This window comes from Lonchura striata, chromosome 10, assembly GCF_046129695.1.
Source record: "Lonchura striata isolate bLonStr1 chromosome 10, bLonStr1.mat, whole genome shotgun sequence".
NCBI lineage: Eukaryota > Metazoa > Chordata > Aves > Passeriformes > Estrildidae > Lonchura > Lonchura striata.
The window spans coordinates 13,198,298-13,224,898 of NC_134612.1; the positions used below are offsets into that span (position 1 = coordinate 13,198,298).

Sequence of the window (26,601 nt, forward strand, 5' to 3'; positions counted from 1 at the left end):
TTCAGAAGTAGATTTTGATGTACTACTTAAGGATTTCAACATAGGTATTCATTACAAACCAATATAAAAGGGCAAAATTGCATCAGAGAAAGATAATCAGGTTTTCCTTTGCATGCCTATGAGTAAACAAGCTTTTCTTCCCTCTAAGTGTCCTAGCTACAGGTTTATGTATCACTGTCATGATCTGTAGTTACACAATGAGACTTTGTTTCTTGCTTCTTTTTCCTAGCCACGCCTTCACCATGTCCATTTATTGCTTTCACCAGCTCATTTTGTTTCACCATCTTTATTTCACCATCTCTTCTCACATTAGAGATCTATTTTCTTTAAACAGGAAAATGTTGTATGTGTTGATACTTTTTACCTGTCACCTGTCTGATAGCACAGGTGCTTTTATTTCCCTCTTTCCTCCCTTGAAAGGTTCTGTGCACGCTTTGTACATTAGTTGGCAAGGAGTGAGGCTTTTATCCTTTTGAAAAAGAATTCCTAGGCTGAAGAGTTCTACGTGTAAGTACACTGAAGCTATTAGCTGTGTGTACATAAGGGCCCACTTATGGATAGAAGTGTTTTTTTACACTATCTCTATGAACTGATATGTCTAGGACGTGTGAATAACATCTTAGCACTCAGATACATGTTGAGAATAAATAGAACTTAAATTAGTTTCATTTTCACTCCAGTGGCTGAGACAGTATTGTAAAAGACACTAAGGAATTGCATGAATACAGGGTTTAAAAAGTGGCTAAAACTATAAAGGCCATAGAGAAACCAGTATCCTTTTTTTCTCTTATGCAATGACTCAATACTTTTTGCCATTTGCTAATAGTGCCTAACAAATCTCAGCACGAGGAAGGGGATTCAGGCTGACAGAATTCCCTGTGTTCTTAGACTGAACAAACTCCCAGTTACTTACAGGTGAGGAGGTAGCTGAAACAAAGGATAAGCTAAAAGAAAAATCTTCATGATACACATGAAACAAAAGATTTTGACACAGTACATATGGAAACCCACAATATTGCTTTTAAAGGCCACTTTCAGAATATAACTATAAACATTTTGTGGGAAAAATATGATATGACAAGATTCAGATGTCTTTCCCCTGTAAAATTTATTATTCAATGTGTTCAGGGATCAAAGTGTGGCAAAAACTATACAGAATAATGCTTCAAAAATGGAAGGGCAAAGGATCCAAATTAGAGACAGTCCACGACAAATGAAAAAAATAAAAATATAATCATAAAGGGAGCTTCACATCTACTGAGATATGCATCAAGGAGACACCCATTACAACTTTCAAAGCCAATATGATTCCTGTAACTCCCAGCTCTCAGCTTAATTATTCAGCAGCATGGTTACAATATCAGTTCTTATCCTTTGCAGAACAGCTGATTTTAATGTAGAATACTCAAGGAACAACAGTTAGAAACTGTGAAAAGTAGGGAAGTAACACTTGCTGATAATGGACAGTTGGCCCTCACTGGGATAATGACCACATGAAATACAGACTGAATACTTGCAATTGCATTTGATGTTTGTCAGTTGTCTGTTTTTCAGTGTCTGGTTACATTTCTCTCTTGTGTATGCTATATTCAAGTTCAGTGACATAACAGAATTAAATCCACTGAAATAATAACAACACAGGTAAACAAGTACCTAGAACCAGAAAGGTTTAAAGATTCTCATTAATTTTCTATTTGAGGTCCATTATATCACAAGTTCCTTATATTTTGAAAAGATCTAAACTGTACAAAAAGTACTAATACGATGTCTGTGCCTACCAGTGAGAATCACCAGTGTGTCAGAAGGAATTCTCTTGTCTGCCTAAGATAATTATAGGAATCACTGTCTGAGAAAAGACAACTTTAGAGGGTGCTCAGCATCTAAATTGAGCTGAACTCTGGCTTCTGAGTTATTTTCCCTGGAAATTGACACTTTTTTTCAATACATTTGTTATTCTTTGAATAAATCAGTTACCTTTGCAATGTTATTTTAGAAAGCCCTATACAAGCTTCTGCCAAGAAAGAAGGGTTTGAGCATGATATTGACTTCTATAATGTATGTCTAGACTAGAATGAAAGTAACTTTTGAGTGAAGAAAATGTACAATGACCTGAGTTGGTATATGTTCATCCTGGAAATATTTAAGAGGAACCAAAAAACTAATTTTATCAGGATTTTCCTCAGTCAGTATTCTGGGAAACAATGTATGTAGGAAGTGTTTGTGGCTTAATTAATCATATGTGTTTTTCTGGGAGGAAGCAATAAAAGTCTTCTAAGGCTCTGCTATAATTTTTCTTAAATACTTGGAATTACTGATGTTTATTTTCTGTGAGAATTCTCACAAGTTTTTATTAAAAGGAGAATTTTATCCTAATAATGAAAAGTTGTAAGAAACTCCGGAAGTGATTTCGATATGAGAAAATCCTTGCTGCATCTCCCATGCCCTTGTTTAGGGAGGCCCTTGTGTGTGTGAGCTCTCCCAGATGCACAACAGCTCGTCAGCCTTCCTGCAGCCACTGCTGCCAGTTTGAGTCACAGTGATCCCTCCTGCACGGATTATCTTCAGATAGCACCCTAGAAATGACACCTTGCAGTTGCCACAAACAGCCAGGTGTTGGTGGGGCAGGGTGGCAGAGGGGAGCTGTTAAGCTGGCCCAGAGGATTGGTGTCCCTGGTTGGTGTTTTCACTGTGTGCACACATTCTTGCAGCAACACAGCTCCTGTGACTTGCTAAAGCCATAGAGAAATGCAGGGGTGGCTGGTCCTGCTGCTGTCCTTCTTAAACTGAATGATAAACAGGAGAGGAAAAATAGAGACTGGAGGGAGAAGCTGAAAGAAAGGAGAGAGATCAATCTAAGCCCTTGTTGGCAGCCAGCCATGCTGCCTTCACCTTGCCAAATTGCCACCTCCAGCCATAAGGGCCTTTTCTCTTTTCTCTTCCTGCCTCTCCTGCAGTGAGTCACTCCTGCAGACATTATCTTACCTGTTCCGTTAGATAATGGAAAACAATGTGTATTTTCATATTCTATTTTTCTGGTTATCATTATGTAGCGTACTAAATTACTTACTCTCGCTTTTCTGGATTTGTAAACATTATTCTCACACCTTTTTAAATAGACATCTAGTGCTGTAATTATGAACATGTTGTGTTTACATACAAGAATGGTATGGGTTACATGACAAAAAATAGCTGTTCCTTTGCAGTGACAGAAAAACAATTTTCTTCATTTAAAACTCAGGTTGTTTTAGTAGGGTGTTGGTTTAGTAGGGTGAAGCTGGCAATATTAACAGTATATATTTACTTAAAATGCCAGGAAGATTAGATTGGGTTGCAGAAGTATTGTATTTGTGCAGAAGCTGATTATTTAAGCCAGAGAGTAATGAAATGTGAAACTGATGATGCCATGTATTCTCTTCAGTCTCTACAAATTACTGTAGAAATCAAAGAATTAGTCACAGTGAATATATAAAAAAAAACACATCAAATTTCCAGTGACAAGAGATTCTATACTAAAGATTTGTAATCTCCCATGTAACAGCAAAGAAAACATGAGAAGTAGATAGGCTGAGGTGCATAACCTAGACTTGAGTACTGGGGAGAGCAGAGCTTAGAAACTCATGAATCATGTACTGGAATACTGATGGAACTGGAATCAGATGGGACTTTTCCTTTTAGATTTGTTCTGCAGCTGAGTTGCTCCTTTGGGAGATCTGTGTGCTTTGGCATCAGGGTGGCTGAAAACTAGAGATTCAAAATACTCCGAGGTCCCTTAAGTTGCTTGGAGCCTTTCTGTTCCTCTGTGGGAACCTTGCACTAACAGACGAGGAGTCTAAATGAGCTGAAAATGTCTCGGCTGCTATTAAACAATGCCCAGGGAGAGAGATAAAAATCTCAGACATTGCCACCTACGTGTCTTTCCAATTCTAATAGCTGCTGCAGCGCTTTTCTGTGGCTCTCTCTACCCGGTTGTCTGGTCTTTGCTTACTTTTACTTTTGTGCATTTTATTATCTGATGTACCAGAGCTCTCCCAAGTGCCACATTCCAGCCCCAGTCCCGGATGTGACAGCCACGCTGTCTCTAATCCTGGACTGCTGTACTGAGACACCGACAGCGCTTGAAAACTCTGAAAACTCTGGGAGGAGTTTAGTGTAGGTGAAGGTTACTAGACTGATAACTGGAGAATAATAAATTAAATAGAAATGCTATTTCTTTTTTGTTTTGTGAAACAAATGCGGTTTTCTTGCAGCAATGATTATAAGTTGAAACTCCATGGTGTTTAAGACAAAATATTAAACTCATCTTTTAACTACTGTACAGCCTTTTATTCTGAAAGATAGGATAAATCCTTGTTCAAGGAACCATGTTTAAGGAGAAAGTTGGCACTGAACTGAGGCTTACTGTGAAGCACATTCAAACATCGTGGAGAACTCAATTTGACTTTGCAGTTCCTGTTACTTTTAAGATTATCTGAGAGGATTATTTGTATTTCTAGCAAAGCTCTGGGAAGCATATAATACATGTAGAGTGGAGTAAACTTGAGATCCCATTAATCATGTACTTAGCATCTGTGTTTTTAGGACAGCACATACTTGTGCAATTTGGCCCATCATTTGTGATCTGTTTGAGGATTCCTGAGAACAAAAAAGCTATATATAAATTTAAGATACTATTATCAGCTGAAGTTCTGCCAGCTTCCATAGACAGAATTAGATAAACAGATACTGTGTACCACTTTGTGGTTTTAATCTTGGAAAATAATAGATTGCAAAAAATACAAAGAACCTGTCTTGATTTTATAGTTGTTCTATATCCCAGGTGCTCATTTAGCATTATTTTTTCAAGATATCATAAGCTTACCATTTCACAGAATATACTGCTTTCTGGGTTAAAGAACATGAACTAAAATTGCATTCTGGATATATAGTTGCTATGAACAATATTGGAATTCTAGTGTTAACAAACCAAGAAAAAATTCTAAAGTTACATCTTTGTAACAAAACCTTCAAATGGCATTGCTATACTTGAACAAGCTATATCAGTGAGAATGATATCAGTGAATAAACCTTTAACTATCTCACCAAGTAAAAAAAGAAGGTGGGTGTAACTTACTGAGTCAGCACGATAGCCACAGCATCATTTAGGACACTCTCTCCAAACAGGAGTGTGTATAAATCTGTATCCACATTCAGCTCATGGAAAATAGCAAGGACTGTCACTGTATGGAAAGAAAGCAAAGAGAGTTGGCATTTTCATATTCCTCTGGCAGTTCAAGAAATAAAGCACTGTTAGATACTGGTTTTGAGAAGCCCAGTCCTATATATTGCCCAAGTGGATAACAATGAGTTAAGAAGGATGAACTGGAAAACATAAGATCCTTAAATTCGTTAAGTCTATGAGTTTTTCTGCTTCAGCTGAGTTAGGAAGAAGCTTTCCCTCTCACACAGAGAATCCTACAGAAATTAAAATGTCACAGTGTGTTTCACTGTGCATAAAGCACTGTGATCTTGTGACCACAGAGGAATAAGGGTGCTGAAAAGAGTTGGGCTTGCTCTGGATTTTGTGTGTGATGAGTAGGGGGTCTGCCTGTTTGAAGAAGGATATAATAACACTTACCCATCTGTTACACATGTTCACTAAGGGATGTGCAGCGTAACCACCCTGTCCTGCCCGATGCCCAGCAATGTGCCTCATGGTATCCAGGAAGCCTCGGGCCCAGACCAGAATATTTAACAACTACAACCCATTCCAAGGCTCCTTCAGCACACCATAGTTTAAGTTCCTTCCTTCTCCCTGAGTGATACCCTATATTTGATTTACCAGTTCACCAGTGCAATAGAAAAAATAGAATGTGGTGAATTTAAATTGAAGGTGAGCAAATGATTTAGACACACATCATCAGGAGTATTTAGACATTTGGTTCATATTCAGGTAATTAAGTCCTGTAGATATTAACTTAGGCCTTCTCTGTTCTTCCTTCTTCCCTGCAGACAGGGGATCACAGTCCTTCCTGTGGTCTATCTTGCACTTCATCATCTCCAGCTGAAGAAGGCTGTCTATGTTCTGTGTATGTATTTTTTGAATTCTTGTTATTCTTACTATTTTCCCTTTGCGTGGACAAAGCAGAACTTTCTCATTTCAAACAAAATTCAATGTGAAGATCCCCGATAACTTGTCTGGTTAAAAATTACATGATAACTCACTGCTTCACTGGTGCTCATTCTAATACATATTTGTGCAGTTGACTCTGTCCTCATATCCCAGGAATCCCAAAGATTAGGAGTGCCTCTGGGATGCCAAGTTCACATCTGACATTTTAGAAATAAAAATTATACACTTTTACATTCATGTGACTGCTGATAATTCATTGAAGAGCATGACCAGCTGATTATGCTTTGTCTTATAACATTTCTTGGAACTTTGAAAGCATTGCTGCTAAGATTTTCTAAATGGCACTTAAATATCTATGTAATCTCAAAATCAGTTTATAAACCCAAAGTAGGTTCTCAGTTCTCCTGTGAGATTTTATGTTAAAGTGATCTCTGTTGATGTGTTATCTCTGAAGAATTTTGGAAGTGTTATTCTACAGAAGACAATTTAGGAGATGTGTGTAGCTGAACATTTGCTGATATAGCTATATTTAAATTAGTTAGTTATATTTAACTATCCTGGTAACCTCACCCATCTACTCCCACTGCAGTTATAATTTAAACTAGGAAAAGAGTTCTTTCCCCAGAATAACTCAAAGGTGTAGGCAGAAGCTTTATTGACAAAAGATATTTTCTTGGTTCACCAACATCTATATTCAGGTTTTTGCCTAATTAGCAATGCTGACTTAATGTGCTAAAAGTGGACTCACTTTAGTCTCCTGCTCTCTAATGTCATTGGCATAAAACCAGACTTGTTTTCTAAAACTATTTGCCACTTTCAGCTTTTGCTTATTAGCTAATTAGTTTGGGCTCTCGTTAATAGTCCCTGTGATAATGATAGAAGGAAAAGAAAACAGTAATCAAAGTCAATGCACTGCTGGGGTGTGTGTGGAGCAGGCCAAGACAATTAGACAGATGCCTACACATTCCTCTCCTTCCTCCTGCCTCCTAAATAAACAACATTTTCTTCTTGCTTTCTCTCCCAACTCTACCCCAAAAATATTACTTTAAAATTTTCAAATGAAAGCAAAATAATAACGCAAGAAACACAGTAATGCATCAATTGCCTCTTCTGGGAGAAACTCCCCAGTTCACCCAGTTCTCAGAAGGTATCTTACATTTCAAATGTTTGCCCACTTCCAGGGGAGGTTACTGGATCTTCTTTACCTGTCCCTGACTGAAGGGTCCTGGTCTCTGCTCTGTCTCTCTGCTTGTCTGGCCCAAGGCAGAGCAAACTTCAGCCCTACCTCTGCTGACAGAAATTTATCTGAATTGTTTTTAAAGAACTGAAATGATGCTGGTTCCACAAAACTCAAGGGAGTCTAACTGGCTCTTCAGTATTCATACCATTTATAAATGCAATTATTCCTGAATCATGTCTAACCCAAATCTCCCCTCCTGCTTTTCAAGTCTGCAATTTCCATTCCTAGCCTAATGAGAGACAAAAATTTGTCATATTTATTCTGATTTTCTTTCAGCAGAATTTGTCTATTCAAAGACTCATTTCAGACATCTCCTCCCTAAAATGACTCACTTCATTCAATCTCCTCCTTTAGTAATGTTTTCTTGCCCTCTAATCAGCTCATATCTTTCCTGAAATACAGTGCCTAAAACCACATCCCAGTAATGTAGTTGACATTTGCTGTCAAGAAATAGAATGAAAAAATGCTGTAGAACATGTTAATAAATCTTGTTTTCCTTTTTCTTGCTATGTATTGGTACTGGTGACTCACTTTCATAGGTTGTAAATTCGAAATTGTTTTCAAAAGTGAACACTCACTTCTTATTGCTTATCTATGAAGATGCTTTTTTTTAAGTGTAGCATTTATCCTTGTCTATTTTAAATCATTACAGGAATCATATTGAGTTCTAACCATGCCTTTCAAAGTGTTTGCAATCTCCTTTCAACAGAATGTTGTACAATAAACAACATTCAAACCCTCCATTGCATTAGCCAACTCATTAATGAAAATTATAAGTAGTATCTGCAGAAGAACAGAGATCTGCAGGATCTTTAGCACATCCACCCTTTTAAGAAAACATTTTCACCTTGTTTTGACCACCACTGTCTAGGCACTTCTTCATGACCACAACTGCCTTCATTAATTATGAGAATCTCTGGGCATAGGTCAGAATGGACACATCAAAGGGGATGTGCTACTCTGCTATGGAAGAAAGTTAATTTAAATTACCTTAGAATAATGCTCTAGGAATAGTCATCATGTCCAAGGAAGTCACATCATGTTTTGTCAAATAGATGACATCAAAACTCAAGGGAAGTAAATTAAAATAATCCTATACCACAGTAACATGTTCAGTCTGTGAGAACTCTGATAGCTAAGAAAAGTTTGCAGATGCTGCACTGCAGTCAGCTTGTCCCTTGGCTTTCTGAAGGCACAGTAAGTAGGGCTTGGTCTTTGTGTGGTAACTACTCAAAGACTTCTATAATTCATTAGATACAATCTGTATTACAAAGATACCAAACTACTTTTCATTAAAGTACTCAGCATCTCTTGTTTCAGTGCAAGGTAATGGGGACAGAAAATGAGGTGGGTATAGAACTGACTGGAGGACAGGTCATTGGGGGAGCACCAACACCTTTTGTGGCAGTAGAAAACTGACACCGACAGGAATACCATGTACCAGAGCTGCTGACTCAGAAAGGGTTGTGAACTTCAGTTAAAAACTCAGTGATGGGAAGCAGGAAATAGTGAGGCATCTGAGATTTTCACAGATTTTATTTATGCCAACAGAAGTCTGATTCACTTCTTCCTTGACTTCATGGGCTGAGGTAGGATCTGTCATATGCTAAGCCCAACATGATTTCAGTTGTACCCAAGTCATAGAAGCGTCTGTGGAGCTGCTTTTGAAAGGTACCTTTTGACAAATGTAGATACAAATTGGCTTGTTATAGATGCCTGTAAAAAGTATATTTACTGAAATACCACCAAACTGCAACAATCCATATGCTAACTATATCTAATACTACTTTGCTGTTACTTTTAAAAGAATAAGGAAACAAAAAAAAAAAAAATTACACAATTATAAAAAGTATTAGTATTATTGTACCTCAGTCTTCTGACTAGCACTATTAATACCTTTCATAGCTCATGGGCCTAAATTCTTTTAGGAGTGCAGTATCAAATGTGAAGAAAATAAGATTAGAGAAATCTAACTTTTATTTCCTATTGACTTTGTCTAAAAATAAAGATTCCAATTTGAATTATAGACTTTTTCACTATTAATAAGTCACAGCACTCTCAGATTAGTTCAGTGGCGAATAAGAAAGCAGATATATATTTAAATTAAAAACACATTTATAAACTGTTTTACATAGAGTGTTTGAAATGCATTACCTTGCTGTATTTATACATTATGCTTCTTAATGCAAAATCCCTTGATTTTATGAGAAACAGAAACTGCTTTTTCTGATAAATATCCAATTTTATCAATAATAAGAGCAGTGCAACCCACAGCTCCAGTTCAGCTGTAACCATAGTAACTTGCAAAAGGGAAGAGTCTTGTGATTGTCAGTGTGACCAAAGGTAAGGGAGTTCATATAGCTCAGAAACAGCTGTGCTCCAGCACACTGTGAAGGTACATCAGTTTTCTATACTTGTAACATCAAAAATTAGAAAAAAAAAACAACCCAAAAAAAAAAAAAAACAACCAAAAGGAAGGGCTGAAGGCATGTAAAATGTCTTTGGATGAAAGTGGTTGCCCAGAAGGTGCTACCAGCAGCAGCCCTGGAGCGTGCCCAGAGCGCCGTGCTGCTTGTGCAGTTTTGGTCCCCTCTCTACACCCTGTGCCGGGTCTGTGCTGTCCAGGATTCCACCCCAGGCACGTTCCTGCAGCAGGGCTGCCAGCCAGCCCCAGGGCCGGCTGTGCCACCAAACCCGTGGGCACTGTCACTGGCAGGTCTCTGGTGGGCAGGGACCCCGAGCTGGGCTCCACAGCCCCGTCCCTGCTCACTCTGCTACCTCTGAAGGGAGCCCAAAAACACTCCCAGAGTCAGGGCACATCAGAAACCAAGTCCCAGTACCAACAAAAGGAAACCCTTTCAACAGCGAAACAAGGAAATCTGTGCTGTTTTATGCAGATGAAACAATAAGACATTATTTCCTTGACAAGGTGATGAATTATGCCTATTGATCAGAATAAAGAAAAATGCAAATACTGGTGTCATGCTTTAAATAAAGAATAATGAAGAGATAATTTGGGAATTTAAAAATTCTATTTCTGAAACTTTAACCTCTCACCTGAAATCTTAAAATGAGAAATTTTCTCTACTGAAAATTATAAATTATTGGAAGGAGATGTTCTCTGTAAGATGAATTATTTGGTCGAGAGTAACCATGTTTTGTCCCTGAAGTTTCTAACTCTGCTTTCTAGAGACATGAAAGTTTTTTGAATCAACACAAAATCTTGTTGATATGTAAGGATCACAGTCTATAATGCAAAACATAGTCCCAAGTATATCCAGCCCTAAATTAATTTCTTAATCTTAGTTCAAGTGCTAGTTTTCTATGTAAGAAAACACACAGCATATAAAAGCAGTTCTTCTGAATTATTTCTATGCCAAAATATCTAGATTAAAAATCTTCAGATAAACTTCAGAACTAAAAGCTACAGAGTGCTGTGACAGTATTTCTTTCTTCTTAACAATACTAGAAAATTTTACCTGGCATACGTTTGTTTACTACCCTGACAGTAAAGGTCTTTATTTAAGATGTAAACACCTACCAGTCATCTTTACTATCACAAATAAGGAGCTCAATCAAACCAACTTCTGTCAAGTCAACAGATCAGTTTTTAGCATCTTTTTAGATTTAATTGCTTTCCGTAGCCAAGGGAAATTAAATCTCTTTTTGAAATGAGTTCATAATCCTACACAGTGAAGAATTAAATGAAAAATCATGTAGGAAATCTGACAGGAATTTATTATTTAATCTTAAGACTAATTTATTTTTGATAACACTAACAACATTTCACTAAAGTTTTCTGAAAAAAAACCCAAAGTGAACCGTAGTTATCACAGATAAAATCTTTATACTGATTATTTTATGCCCTAATACGTATCAGTCCTCTAGGGGACCATATTTGAATTGATTTTGGAATGCCAGTGAGCTCTTTACACACTTGAGATTATAATTCACTACCAAATGCTAAAACACAATTAAATATTTTCAGCAGTGTTGAGCATTTAATTGTTGAAAAACTTAATTCAAAATTCTCTTAAGTCTTTGAGAGGTTCAAATGTATGGGTAAAATTAGTGAACACATGAAACAACTTAGAATATTGTGAATTGATAGCAGAGGGAGCAAGACATTAAAGAACTCTTGGATGTGCAGAGACTATATAAGCAGAGAAGTAATTAGAAACAATATTAATCAATGACAGTTTGTCACACTAAAAATATTTTTCTCAACTGCAGCTTTAGCTTTGTAAGCCTGTTTAAAACTCTGGGAAAAGTACTCCTTGTAATTTATTCCTTATAGTTCAAGAGGAGTTTCTTTTTTTTTTTTTTTTTTTTTTGTTTTGTTTTGTTTTGTTTTTCTCTTGACTGTTCTAGATTAATCAGTGGTTATTTAATACTCATAGTCAAAATCAGTGCATTTGTCCTATACATTACTCATCATAAGCCAACATTTGTGAAACTAAATAGTCTTGGACTGGGAAATGGGAAAGAAACTAAGCCAGCTGCAAAACTCTATTTATAGCACTATCAAGAAATATACTTGGAAATTGTAAAGACACTGTTATTCCATAAGCAGTTTATTTTCCTAAGTTTCCCTTGTGCTTCCAACTTCTGTGTTTTTCTCTTGTTCTGAGGATAGGCTTCAATCATGTGCTGAATTTTATTAATATAACTGGGTGGTCGAAGAAGTGGCAGCATATTGGATGTGTGGATTAATTTGAGAATAGCAATTTGATGCAGCTTTTACAGTAACCTTGCAACAACTGTTTTTGTGGAAATCAATTGTTTTTTTACTGTACTTTTAAGCTGTCAGAATGATAAATCACAAGCCCAAAATATTTTGTTAAATATTGAGACTTCATTTAAAGACTGGAAAAAAATTGTAGAACAGTATTGATTTTTCTAATTTCTTTTAAAAGCCAGGAATTTGAAAGCTTTATTCCTAAGTATTTCAGAGAAGCTTCTCAAGGGTAGTTTTTTAACACTAATGCAGCATTTCACATGCATCACAAAATGTTTTCTATTCTGTCTCCTTTAACAGCTCAGCTGAAAATTTTGCAAAAATCCATTGCACCTTGCAGATTTTCTTTTTTGTCTTAGTAGATAGCCTCTAAAAAATATTTGTTCACCTTCTCCTTTACTGTGTTCCCACAGCTGCAAATAGCAATACTTTTAATATCTGAATACTCTTATTGACATTTTGAACATAACAAAACCTGGACAAATCTATGAAAGCTAGGCTAACTTTTGAGATGAGACTGTTTTAATTAGAAGGTGGGACTAGAAGACTTCCAGCCATCCCTGCAAATCAAAATTATTCTGTGATTCCAAAACTGATTGAGTCTGCTGCCTAGACATTGCCATTTACTGTAACTTTGGGCTTTAAATCTCACATCTGCAAACTCAAGCCAGTTTCTTGGAATCTGTTACTTTGCAGTTGTATTTATCATGAGAATTCATTGATCTCACACAAACAGGATTTATATGGCCAGACTGGAGGCTCCATTCCCCTGTCTTTGGTGGCTGTGAGTTGTGATCATTATCTGCAGGCTCCAGCTCCCGGCAGCTCACGTGGTGTCCTGAAGATCAGAGAACATTTCCCAACCTTTTCAGTAACCTCAATTATAAAGTTTGTGATCTCAACCTAGGAAAACTAGCTACTAAAAAACCACAAGGGACCTCAGGAGCTGGCTTGGACTTTGATTGACTTTTGATTATCAGAATAACAGGTATTTAACAGCTAAGAAAAGAAAAAATACCAAAACAACAACAGAGACTTTGAACATTTCTATGGCATATACAGTTCTTATTTACTCTTCTGACTTTTGAAAAAGTAATTTATTTGAAATGGTTACCTGGATCTGTGGCAGACATCAGTGATCCAAAAAATAAACAGTCAGTGAAGTGGAATTCCCATTGCTTTAATTGGCCAATGTGTACCATGGCCTTCACAAAGCCATACATTATCAACCTGTCAGGGCAAGGATAAGACTGGTATTCAGACAGAGTTATTAATACTTATGTTTAATTTACAGTATTAAACATGTTCTTATTCTCTTCAGCTTCTTTTCAATGAATGTATCACATGAATACTGAACATAAACTGCTATAACAAAAATTCTATTTCCTGTTCAACTGTCAAGTATTGTATTGAAACGTCAGAGACAATTCCAAATCAAAGGTTTTCTGGGTAATTTTCATCTGCTGTTAGCAGAGAACAATGGTTTGGGCTGTTTATTTTTCAAAAGGAAAGATGAGATAAGATTAAGAAGACATTATTAAGACAAATTTGTCTAATGCAGAATATTTAAACAAAGGAAATTCTACTATCAGCTCTGTGGCTTGCTCTGTATTTCTAAGTGAATTGTTTTATTTTATCAGCTTTTAAATGTTAGTTCCACATAAGGTCTCTAAATGGGCATATTTAGCAACTCAGTGTCAGTGAGCCAACAAAGTCACACTTCAAAATGCACTGCTACAGCCTCACTAGTTTCACAGGAAATGTTATCACTGGTTTATGTAACTAGACAGTGCCCTCTGAGACGTGCATTCCAATTAGAATATTGAAATAACTTGGAAAAGAGATTCACTTGTTATAATCTGTTGCAGATTTTTACGTTATCGTTAAGGTTCTGTCTAGTTAATAAACTCCATTGCATTCAATGCCTGTTCCATAAACAGATAAATTGACACCTGTGCTCTTCTAACTTCAGACTCTAAACCAATCATTTAAACAAGTTCCATGCATGCTCATCCTGAGCTAGGTTTTGCCCTCAGCTTTTCTCCTAAGGTGCTCCTGAAGTCACATGAACACAGACCTGAGGGACAGATAAAGTGCAATTAATAAACAGCCTGAGAGTTAATTACAAATTGCTTTCAGATGCTTCACTAAGCTCACTGTATTGCACAAGGAGAGAAGCAGAGAGGTCACCACAGCCTTCCCCAGTGGCCCTGAGTATTTGTGTACATATTTACAGAAGTTCTCTAGCACACAGCTCACCAGCAGTCACCCTAAACCCCTGTATGCAGTTGTGGGTCTCCTTGATTGATGAGCTCACTTTCTCTACCTTCCCAAAGAAAAACGACTCAAGACCTTACAGTGAACTTAGTCTTTTTATCCCCAGTGAAATTTGTCAGCTTAAGGAATGAGTCCTTCAAAACCTGACTGTGGTGCTGCTCTCCCAATTTTCAGTTGTATCCAAAGCCACAGTAATGGAAGTGAGCGCAGCCATGTCTTTTAGAAATAATTCCCTAAACCTACTTGCAGGTTTGACCAGAGACATTCTTCTCCCTCATTTAAAAATATTTTAAAATAGTAAACCAAACTAAGTTCTAACTATTTGGCAAATTTAGTACTGATAATTCTACCTATTGAAAAGATGGATCCCAGTGGATACCTGAACTCCCCATGGTAGTGATATTACACATCATCCAGTAGTACCCAACACAGCTGTTCTGGATGGAAACCCAAGAAGGAAAGCACTCCCAAAGACAGCAGGATATTAATCCCAAGGAAATGTTCTGCACTGATGCAGAACTACTGCTATTATAAAGTAGAATTGGAAAAAAATAGTCTTATTGATTTTTAGGGCTGCTGTCATTTAATTTGATACATTTAGTATATTTTTAGCAAGTTTACATCAAATTTCAGTAAATCAGATATCTTTATTAACCAAACATCCCTTTAATATATGTTTAAAATTCATGAAATGTCTACTAGTAAGTTGTAAATAAATCAAAGCATCAGTGACTGAATTTCCTGTGGAATGTTCCTGTCCCATGGGAACATGCTCCCACCCAGAGCTCACTGCTGACACAGAGCAGGCTATTGACATCAATGGAGTTAACATAAGGAGCTCTGAGTCTGTTGAGTAGGATAGCACTTCTATTTCCAATTCCTGTCTGTGAAATCATCCTTTTTACTAATAGACAATGCTACATTTTATTTTTCATTGCTTTAGAATTTCAGAATTGAGATCTTCAGGGCAGTGTAAAGGAAACAGAACTTGAGTGGCAAATCAGTGTAACTCTAATTTTCAATGTGGCTTTGAAAAATCTTAATTTTAAAATAATACTGCAAAATTATTTTATATACTTTGTGAAAATATTTTTTTAATCTATATTGCAAATACCTTGGTAAAGCTGTTGTCTCATAAAATGTGGAATCTTTATATCTGTGTTCTAAATGATTCTTATCTGATAATTTTATAGAGTAAGAGCTGTTTTCTGTAAAAGCCTGGATTTTGCATTTATATTGTGAACTATGCATCATTTAGAGCACTGTATTTACCACAGGAGAAAGTGTCCCTTCATTTTCCCCAAATGAAGCAGTGGGTAGGAGTCTGTGGAACAAAATGAATGAGGCACAGACCTGGGATAGGAGACTTCTGTTGAAAATCTGAGTCCTCAGAGCTGCTGCCTTAGGTCCCTGCTGCACTTTCATCCACAAAGGCTCTTAACTCCCAGGAGGTTTTTTGGGGGGGTTTGTCCAGCACTGTGTGTGTCCAGCACGTCCTGGCTGCCTAGAGATCCTCTGGGATTCCCAAACTGATGAATGGCCTGTCTGCCAGTGAGAACTGTAGGGAGAGCCTGACTCTCACAAAGCCCAAAGCTGCAGGCAAAAGAGGTGGCTCCACTTTGCAGTCCCTTTCCACTCTCAGAGCCAAAACCTTGCTTCACCCCATTGTCCTTTATTTTTCCTACACTAAGATGCCAAACAGGGTCCCAGTTCCTACAGGCTGCCTCACCTTGCTCATAAAAAGCAATTATTCATTAAATTAGGCAGTTGGAACGTGTATGAATGTGACACTGGGATGTGGTACCAAGGTGCCATGGGTCCTATCCTGGGTGATGGAAGTCTGACCTTAAGCCTACACTTTGAAGTCAAATTCTTTTCCCTCTGTCCCTCTAATTTCGTGGGTCTCGAATTCTCCTAGGTGACAAAGTATCCCAAACAATGCACATTTTTTTGCATCTAGGTATATATGTCTGTTCTATAAGCTACATAGAATCAATTCCAAGCAGGGAGTTGATCTGGAATTGTCCTAATTCCTTATTAACTTCTTTTTGTCATGAATAAGTCCTCAAATTAAGCCATGTATTTTTGTGATCAGAAAGTAGATGATTAGAAACATACTTTAGAAAAAATTGCAGCTAAATTGATCAGTAATTAAAAGTTGCTGAAAACTTCTCAGTTGGACTTAGTGATGGTTTGGTTCTTCAGAAAAACGTGAATAACTGATTTGTCATAGATTTGGAAATGTCATAAAGTAAGAAAACAGAAGAATAAAATGCAGATTAGGTTTGCTGCAGGAGACCTGACATTTTCTACACCCAGACATATTTTTTTAAAGTCTGGGGAGGAGCCCATCAAGTTAGAGCAAGTATTTTACCACTTCAGCAGGAAAAGAGAAAAACAGTAATGTAATATAATGAAACCCATGAGAATTCAGATTTTTCCAGATTACTCAAGTCTGGCACTTACAGTGCCTCATCACTAAAAAATGCTATATAGAATGCTGTCATTACACAGTAGAGGACACACCATATAAACATTTGACTTGCTGAAGTAAGAACCTTCTGGGAAACTGAACTTTAACTACCACAATTTCCAGTATGAACCAGCAAGTAAACCACACAAACACACAAAATCTCAGCACAACGACACAAAAAATCCCTTTTAACTGATAAGACTAACAAAAATAAAAGTAAATAATCAGAACAAAAACTGTTTGAGGCTTTAATTATTCTGAGCATTGGGTTGTCCTTGGATTTTTGCAGCCAGGCTGAATTTTGAAGTTTGTTCATGTAAAAAAGTGTGGGTGAAGAGTCTCCATTTGTGCAGGGTCCATTTTTTTACCACCACAGTTCTGCTATGCATTGGGAAATGGAGTTTGGAAAGCACACTGGCTGTCTGTGTACTGCTGGAAGGGTCCAATGAGTTTATTTATAAAGCTGCTCTTCAGGAAAGCTTCTCTGGGACTGGGACATCTGTGGGCTAGCTGCTGTTTACATGTAGAGGGAAAAAAAGAGAGCCATCTCTAAAGGCCTTGAAAGAGTAATTACAACACACAAACCCTCAAAACTTTCTAAATGCTCAGGAAGATCTTTAGATGCAGCTGAACAGGAGTTTTTGTTGTTGTTGTTGTTTTTGCAAGAGTTTCCTTTAGTAGCATCTGGTTCTAAGGGATCTGAAAAGAGATGGCAAAATTGCTTTGGGGGTTTCAGGAAGCTCTTGTCAGAAAGCTCTTGGTAGCAAAACCTCTCTTCAGCAAACTGCTAGTGGAAGAGAGATAATTGGTAGTTTTAGAGCAGAGGAAGTGGGGTATGTCTGGTGCAGAATGGGGAGGCTGCAGGAAAGGTGCAAAGGACAGAAGCATTGGAAGTAATCACAAACAGGATCAGAGCACACTGGGAAGGGAAAGAGTCTTCAAGACAGAGAGGCTGAATGTGACAGGTACATTCTTCTCTCTCTCAGGATTTTTTCATAGAGGAGCACAGAGGAAAGAAAGAGAAAACAATTTCTATTTCTGCTCCTTGTTTTCCCATGTGGAAAGTGTTTGGAGAATTGTTTACCTGGGGTGATTGCTTGATTGGATTCTGGTGAGAATTGTTTGAGCCTGATGGACAATCCAACCCACCTGTGTCTGTACTCTCGAGAACAGGGTCAGGAGTTGTGAGTTAGTTAGATATGGTAGTTAGAAAAAGTATGTATGTAGTTTTAGTATCTCTTTTAAACAGTATATTAATGTATTATAGTATAGTTAAAATGAAGAAATCATTCAGCCTTCTCAACTGGAGTCAGACATCATTTCTTCCCCCTGGGTTCACCTGCACTTACAAGAGCTGAAAGCCTGGCAAGAGCTCTGGGGTGGCTAAGAAAGGCCATGTGGGTAGCAGGTAGTGAGCACAGCACCCCATCAGACAACAGAGGCTGTGCTGTTCCCAGGGCAGCTGGGGAAAGCAGCCCGGGACCAGCACCCCTGGCAATGTGAGACTGCAGGGCTGTCCAAAGGAACTGTTGAGAGCAGCTATGAACTGTGCACAAAGGGGACAAGATGACAGTGCATAAGGTACCTTAGGTACTTGTGAGATGAGACAACTGCAAATTGAAAAAAATCCCTTAAATTCCTTGTGGTAAAAATATGCCTCATAGGTATAGTCAAAAATCCCAGCCACGCCTTCAGCTTGCAGGTCCTGGCATCACAGCACCTATCCCTCTGCAATAGAGCAAACTGAAAAAATCATGGCAATAAATACATATTAGCAGGGTATTTTATAGGCTACCGCTTCTTTGCATCCTCTCATGCAAACTAAAATGGGAAAACCTACCAGTTCTCAAAGAATCTACTCTTAATTTAAAGCTCTAGGGGACATAAATAGAATGCAACAGAACCTGCTAAGTGAAGATATACAGCACACACACATGCCCTGTATCCTCAATACAGATAGCCCCATCTGCCTGATGATTTCATCAGCAGATGTATTTTATTCAGCTTTGTTATTCATTGCATTATCACTGCTGAATCTCACTATGGGTCTTGATTGTGTTAAAGGTTTTAAAAACATAATTCCAGATTTAAAGTGTTTGTGCAGTTATGCTGTGTAGCATGGAAGAGATTTGTAATTTAAACCTTTCTTGCCAAATGTGTTTTCTTGTCTGCAGAGAATTTTTTATCTCATAGTCTAACTCCCTAAAGAATCTTGCCCTATCTAGACATGATTATCTTGTAGCTTGGAGCCAGTTGAACATAGCTACAGATTGTAATCATGCAAGTAAAAGATGAAAAAATGTTTCTTCCTTCACATTTCTTTTTCACAAGGAATAGTGATATTAATAAACCAACAATAGGAAAAGGGGATGATTTTATTCTCAATTGTATCTCAAGTAACATAGTGATTGACTGATATCATACTAGAAATAAAAAGTCAGTTTTTATAGTCAGAATTTAAAATATATGCTGAAAACCACAAATAGTAGAGATGAAAATTAAGAATTTATTTATTTATTTTGATCTTTCTGTTTCTGACATACCAATATATTTCTATAATTTTTCCATACAATAGAATTCTTCACATCAAATGCTCTGGCCGCAGTGATCCATTATTTCGAATTGCTCTGTGTGCTACTACTTCCTTCTTTTAGTTCTCTTTTAAATCAGTTTTGTCACTAGAAAGGGCAGTATCATGGGCTTTTCTCCAAAAAATAATTTTCTCACTAATCAAAGCAGGAGAAAACCTCACTGAAGTGTGTCAGGTAACAATAAAGCAATAGTAACATTACCTAAAGTTATTCTGTGTAAATCACACAAGAAGAAAACCCCTCTGGCTATAGAAATAACAGATCAGAAAAGAACCTGACTTTACAAACCACTGCATCCCCAGTTACCTGGGGCACAGTGAGTGTCCATCAGCTGAGCATTACAACTCCAGAGCTGCAGCAGATCTGACACAGCTCCAGCGAGCCCCGCTCGGCTGCAAAGGGCCCTGGCTTGGCTCTTCCCAACGGGCAGTGCCAAAGATCTGCCACAGAGATTTTGGCAGTCACAGGTCATCTTCTGTGTGCTTGGTACATCAGAAGCTGGGATGGGAAGGCTGAAAGGAGAGAAACACACTTTACACCTCAGAGATGGAAAGAGAGGCTATGTTTCAGTAGCCCCCAGTCCACAGGCAGCTCCTCAGACCATCCTGTGCTTCTGGAGTTTTGGGAAAGTGAAGGCAGTTCGGAGTTATTCAGTCAAGCAAACAGGTATTGAGTGTAAATAAAAAACCCAGCCCAGGTTTCTGTATCAGTCAATTTGGGGGCCACTGGTAATAGAAAAAGTGAAGAGATCTGAAAGAGGCTTCAAAATTGCAGGGCTGTCCTGCCCTGTTGTTTCAGTTAAGGGATGACCAACCATATTTGTGTTTGAGGCTTTGGGACTGGCTTGAACAAGATTATGCAGAAGGCCTGAGTGCTCAGAAAGCCTCAGTGTCTGAGCCTTTGCTCAACTAAAAATATCTTCCTATGGATTTGTCCTCATGAAAGTAAAGAGTAGCCACATGTCAGTATGAATTTTATGTTGAATGTCTTCTGTAGTACATTCAACCATGGCTTGAAATATAAAGATATTTTTCTTCAAAATAGAAAAAACCATTTTGCCTAGGTTGAAAATTTAAAAATAAAATTGTAGATTTTGCTGGTAAATGCTAACAGTGTAGCAAAAGTAAAGAGTGATAAAAAGGGGGTAAGGCGTGAACACACATGAGATGAAAGTTCAGGTCACTAATCTTCCCTGGAAGCTGTCAATAAATGATATTTCTTTCTTTCTTTTTTTTTTTTTTTTTTTTTTTTTAATCTCTTATCTCTTTTTTCAGCTGACTTTCAAATATCCCTCACTGTATTAGAGGTTTACAACAGTGTGCATCACAGACATACAAACTTATTCAACACCACTCATGACTGCACACTATAATTTAATGTATATTTAATATTTCTCTAATGAGTATAATGCAGCTTCAGGATCCTGTGCTCCTGAGCTCCACTTAAATTAGAGGCATTATGCATTATATGCATAACAACCTGAACCTCTGCAATGAAAAACCTGCACTTGATCTCAGAGTGCCGAGTAAAATGTAATAATTACTTGGGTAAATGAGCCATGAAACACTGTCAACTGTACAGTGTCCCAATCATAGTGACACTTAATATTTTATTACACTACACAAATTTAAACATTATCTCAAGATTTACTTTACTCATTGTTATAAATTGAGAGAACCTTTGAAAAGGGAATGAATTACTGACAGTCTTACATACATAATTTGAGACAGATATCCTCATGACAGTAAAAATTAACTCTAGAAAATATTTTCCATATACAATAATGGAAATTATTTTAGAAAATCCAAAATCACTGTTTTACAGAAGGTGGTGGCATTCTAAAAAATATATTAGTGACACCAAGAGACTTGCATTATGAAAAAAGGACTGAAAATACCCAGTTTACAGAGAGAAAATAAGACAGTGATTGTATTATCTACAGGTGTTAAATGTAATTAAATGTCAATAACTCAGACTTCTCTGATTACACAACTGTTGTCTCATCCTGAACTAACACACCAAGTCAGGGTCAGGTAAATTGGATTCACTGGTTAATTGGCTCATTCAGTCAAGTCAGCAATGAATTCACTTCACCAATGAGATACTTGAATGATGACCATAATTCTAGCAATCAGAACATACAAGGTTTTTCTTTACCTACAAGAAGTAAACATTCTGAAGTCTGGTCTAAATATTTAGGGGTTTTCTAAGTTCAAGAAAACCTGTTGCAGCTCATAAAATTGCCTCCAATATGAGAAGCTCCTCTCTAGTTCTCAGCTGAGTGGGTGCTTTGTATTCTGAAATGTTAAGACCCCTAATCCCATCCCATTATCAATATAAATGTCTGACTTCAATATTAAAGTCTCTGCTAAATCCATGGTTTTATCCACATGTGATAGCACTAAGTGTCTCAGATTAGCTATGGACCCAGAACAAAACTTTGTATTTGTTTTCTTCACCTTTGAAGCTTCAAATATGCCAACATATAATATCATATAATATCACTGTGTAGCACCTTACTATTATATTGACAGAGGGATATATGAGAATAATTTTGTGTTTTCAACCTCAGGAATATTGTATGTGTGAAGAAAACTCAATGTGTTTTCTTCAGAACTCCACATGACAGAAAAATCCTACTTTCAGAAATAATTTTCAGGACAGTCAAGAATGCTAATATAAAGAGAATGCTTTCCACTGTCTGTGGATAGTCCTCAAACCTTTCAGATATGAGTGGTTAAAAGGAAAAAACAAGTCTGATTCAGCAGAAATTCACAAGAGAACTATTTTGAGTTAAGAAAGTGAGAGCCAATAATGTTTTGAACTGCCTCTCCAAGTATAGAAATGTTACTGCATCCTAACCTGCTATTAATCTATGTTAAAGGCAGAATCATGCTTCTGGTTATTATTCATGCTGAACTAATTAATGAACAATTCAGCTATTCTCTAAATTTCAGAATGAACTCCTCCAAAGATTCTGAAACAGCAACACATTTCCCCCACATTTGAAACTACAGTGTAAGTATTGAATTTTACACAAAAAACAAGAAAATATTTTCATTTAGTATTTCACATCAAAATACATAAACCCCATGATCTCATTTGCAAGGAAAATCTACAGTAGGTTCTCACTGCAGCACCTGATGTTTCCTTTAAATTAGTTTGTATTATCATTAAAAGGTAATTAGGATCAGTTTGTGATTTCAGAATAATGTAAATTAGATTAGAGAATAGCCTGCTGTAAAATAGGTCATGAAATGAACTATAAAGAAAAATGTTTGAAACAATTTTAGCATTTTTATTGGATTAGCTCAGTCAAATAATGGTACAAGTAGCTCAAGAACAAAGAAAAGAGGAATTCACAGCGGCATTGTGATTGAAGATTGCCAGGTACCCTCGACAGGCATTTAAATTAATGCAGTTTTCAAATGTAAAATTTATTGTTTTATGAAAATGTTAAATGTGTTTAGGACAGACAGGGATATTGCAAGGCTTGAGAGTTTCCAGGTGCCTACCTGGGCTTGGTTCTGTCTCCCTTAGAAACAGGGGACACTTTGGAATATCAACCAACTTTAAGATATTGAAGTTCCACTTTTCTAAATTAGAGTGTGGTTACATCTTGGCATTTGGATCAGCCTTGTGCCTCAGTAATTGAAATCTAAAATTGAGACCTCTGAAAGTGTGAGAATTTCTCTAAGTGTATAGACAGGAAAAGAACACATCCAGCCTTTAACAAACATTTCAAGTTTAGGTTTGTTTTTAAACAGAATCCTTGCTCTAATAAACAAAGATGGAGGAGAACAATAAAATTTCTTGTGCCCAGGCTAGCTCCTGTTTCTAGGGATATGAGTATTGATGTGCAATGATGGTCATTGCTCAAGTGAAAACAGTTTTTTTGGTTGGAAAAGAAAAATTAACTGATGGACAGGCATGCAGATAGGCCTGAAGTGATATGAAACTACTGTCATGAACTTTCAGGAACAGAAACCTTCAAAGCCAATAAATAACTTCTCAGGGTGGAAGTATTTGTGGTGATATCATTCAGAATGAATCAGCAGTACATGAGCTTCAAAACATTTAACCTGTGGAAAGCAGATTATACTGCTTATACAGTTATCCTTAACTGGTGTGCTATATAGAAAGAGTTTTTAATACATTAAGTATGGCAGCAGGGTCCCCAAGAAGCCTACTATTGTGCTACTGTATATTTATTTTAAACACTTTTACTAATAAGTTGTACTAAGGAGTTTGACAATATCAGTGCCCTACAGAGGAGGAGTCTGCTGGCTTTTGGGAGCTGCCTCCTCCCACCAGACTGTGCTCCTGGATCACATGGATTCAGTGCCAGCAGAGCACAAATATTTCAGTCAGCGCCTTCACACAGTCGTGTTGGTTCTTCTCCATAGCACACAGCCGTTTCTTTGTTATAGTTTTGTTATTTTTAGATCAAAGTGCATCAAATATGTATCTGTTCTTTAATTATGGCTAATTGTGATAATAAGAATTATGTGCAGAAGATTTGATATTTACCTCTGATGCCTCAAAATGTATGGCAAAAGCCTGGGCCGTCTGGGAAGGAGGGAAGAGTGAATTTGGGTAACAAGAGTGAAGTAAGACAACTTACATTTCTGTGTTCCCTCAGGCAGCCTCAGGTTTTATGCCAGTGACTGGCCTAAAAGGTTCCAAAAATTCCTGCCACATTAGTTGCCAGAAATATCTACCTTCAGCCTTAAGAGGTGCAGCATTTTCATGGTAAATCCCTTGGGGCAATGACTCATAACAACCAAACACGTGGAACATCAGGCAATTGCTGTTTGTGAGGAGTGTGAGGGGTGGGATGAGAGAAGCCATTCCCTAATCCTCTGCTTTTAAGTGTATTGTGAGCAACTTGACAAGTTCAAGGTAGTGAATGAAAATGCCAGTGGAAACATCCTGTCCCCACTACCAGGAAGGTTCTAGATACTCAGAGTGCAAGGTGCTTTCCGTCAGACCTGTACATACCAGGGGGATCCTCACAGCCTTTAACCACATAAAAAGCCCTTCACAGAATTATTTTTTCCCTTCTTTTACTATAGATGACACTGCACAAAGCCCACCCACAGAGCAGTAAGTGTATGCTGTGTGGCTCTATCCTGTATCCATGCTCCTCACTGACAACAGCCAAGGGCAGAGCCCATTTAAGCTTAGGAATTGCCAAAACATTTGGTTAGTTATTGCTAGCAGAAGGCAGTAGGTGGAAGTTATTTCTTATTCCTTCTGAGATTTAGGATATAAACCTATAGGATCCTGTAGGATATATGATTGAACCTCTGGCATAAATCTACAGATGTGTCAGGATGTACTTCACTCCCTGTCCAGGTTTTCATTTCCTTTCCCCCGAAGGCAGAACAACTATCTAAATAAATGTATTTTAGTTTTTTAGCACTGGGATGTGATAAGGAGACTTAACACAGGCACAAGCTGGATGTGTAAAAGAGAGTTTTACTACAGCATTTCTGAAGAGTTTGTGGAAGTAACATCTGTAGGACAGATTGATTTGGTGCATCTCATGAAGGTCACTTCTCTAAATAAGGAATGCCTGTTACAGGACATGCTGTTCCCATTACAACAATTTTTCACTATTGTTGTGTCTTGTTTAACAAACAAAGCTTCCTATTCTACAGGATGACGTTTGACAATCTTTAAAATCCAAAGCTACTGCTGTAGCTTTTAGTGGAAATGATTAAATGGAAAATTGCCTTTAATGTTTCCTGCGTGAGGCGAAAGAATGATAATTAAATTCATTAAATGGAAATGCAGTTCTGAGGTACTGGCTGATTTCTCATGGAAAAATTGACTTTGTAAATACATGAAAAAATGAATTGTTTTGATGATAAAAATAGAGATATTTGTTTAAATAACTTTTGACTTTGGAACAGTGCTAACAGTGACTGGATTACAGGAGATAAAATTCTTAAATGTTTGTGTAAAAACATCATGGGACGAATGTCTGATTCATGTACATTACATATCAAATTAAACAGAAGTGTAAACAAGACAAATACATGGGATTTGGCCAGATTACAACTCTTCTGTGCTGGGTGATTGAAAGCAGACAGCTATATCTGTCCTGAGAACTGCATACTAAGCTTAAATTTGCCTTAAATTTCCAGGGTTTGTGAAGGCAGAACAAAACTACTGATTAGTAGAAAAGCAGGTGCAACTCATTGGGATTCAGGAAAAATATACAAATATGTGTCACAGTGTGCAGCTACGTTAGCATCAGGAGGTAGCAGTGGCTCGATAGTGCTTATCACTGATAAAAGCATGCAGAACAGGCAATGAGAAACAGCTACAGCCAAAGCTGCTGGGGAGTCTAGGTGAGGAAAATACAATGTGATTATTAAGGCTAAAGCTAGCATGGCTGCTGGGGTAAATATTACTATTCCTGCAAAGGTGTGTAAGGGGATCTTTCCGCACCCATTATTTAGGGTTTTACAGTTCTAGAAGCACAAAGGCCTTTGCATGTTACGCTGGGCAGGATTCTGTTAGAGGCCCAGTTACTGAAGTACTGACAGATACTGCTGTGATGTTTCCTACACACCAGCACTGCCTTCAAAAATTCTCCCCCAGCCCCCTGGAGATGTGGGCCAGGGCACGGGTGAAGTGGCTTTGCAGTAATGCACTGCAATCAGACATAGATTTGACTAGAGACTGGAAAATATTTTTCCAGCAATAGGACTGATTAGGCATTCACAGCTACAGCTGAAGCACCGTAGAAATGCAAATAGATTTGTTCTCTATAATGGCAGCAATTACTGCTTTGCTTCATCCTATAGCTGGATCAAAGCAGAGAGAAAAGGACTGACATTTCTGCACACTAGAATTGCTCCTTCATTCTTCCCATGCTCCCAGGGCTTTAGGTATACTGGACAAAACAGCCAAGAATGAACTGCAAAGTAGCCTTTTAGCGGTGGAAGAACGAGCTCTACAGTCTAATAACGCTTTCACTGCTCTAATTCCTATGCCTCGTGATCTACTCCTTCATTTCAGGACTTCAAAGATCAGAGAAAGATTATATTCTTAAATGAGCAAGACTGAAGTACATTCCCTCATTGGGAGGACACCAAGACAAATTAACTGATGCTACATCACTGAGCATGGCTTACCATGAAATATAGTAACTTTTGGAAT

The 26,601-nt window shown here is 37.5% G+C and overlaps 1 protein-coding gene across 2 annotated transcripts in view; it reads right to left on the minus strand.

Moving 5' to 3' along the window:
* SLC9A9 (solute carrier family 9 member A9) overlaps positions 1-26,601 on the minus strand; it is a 180,324-nt gene that overhangs the window by 126,485 nt on the left and 27,238 nt on the right. For both annotated transcript variants that reach the window (XM_077785661.1, XM_021536919.3), the window contains exons 5-6: positions 13,202-13,317; positions 5,111-5,216 (exon numbers count right to left, since the gene is read on the minus strand). In XM_077785661.1, coding sequence (XP_077641787.1) covers positions 5,111-5,216; positions 13,202-13,317 — 222 coding nt within the window. The remainder of the gene's footprint in view (positions 1-5,110; positions 5,217-13,201; positions 13,318-26,601) is intronic.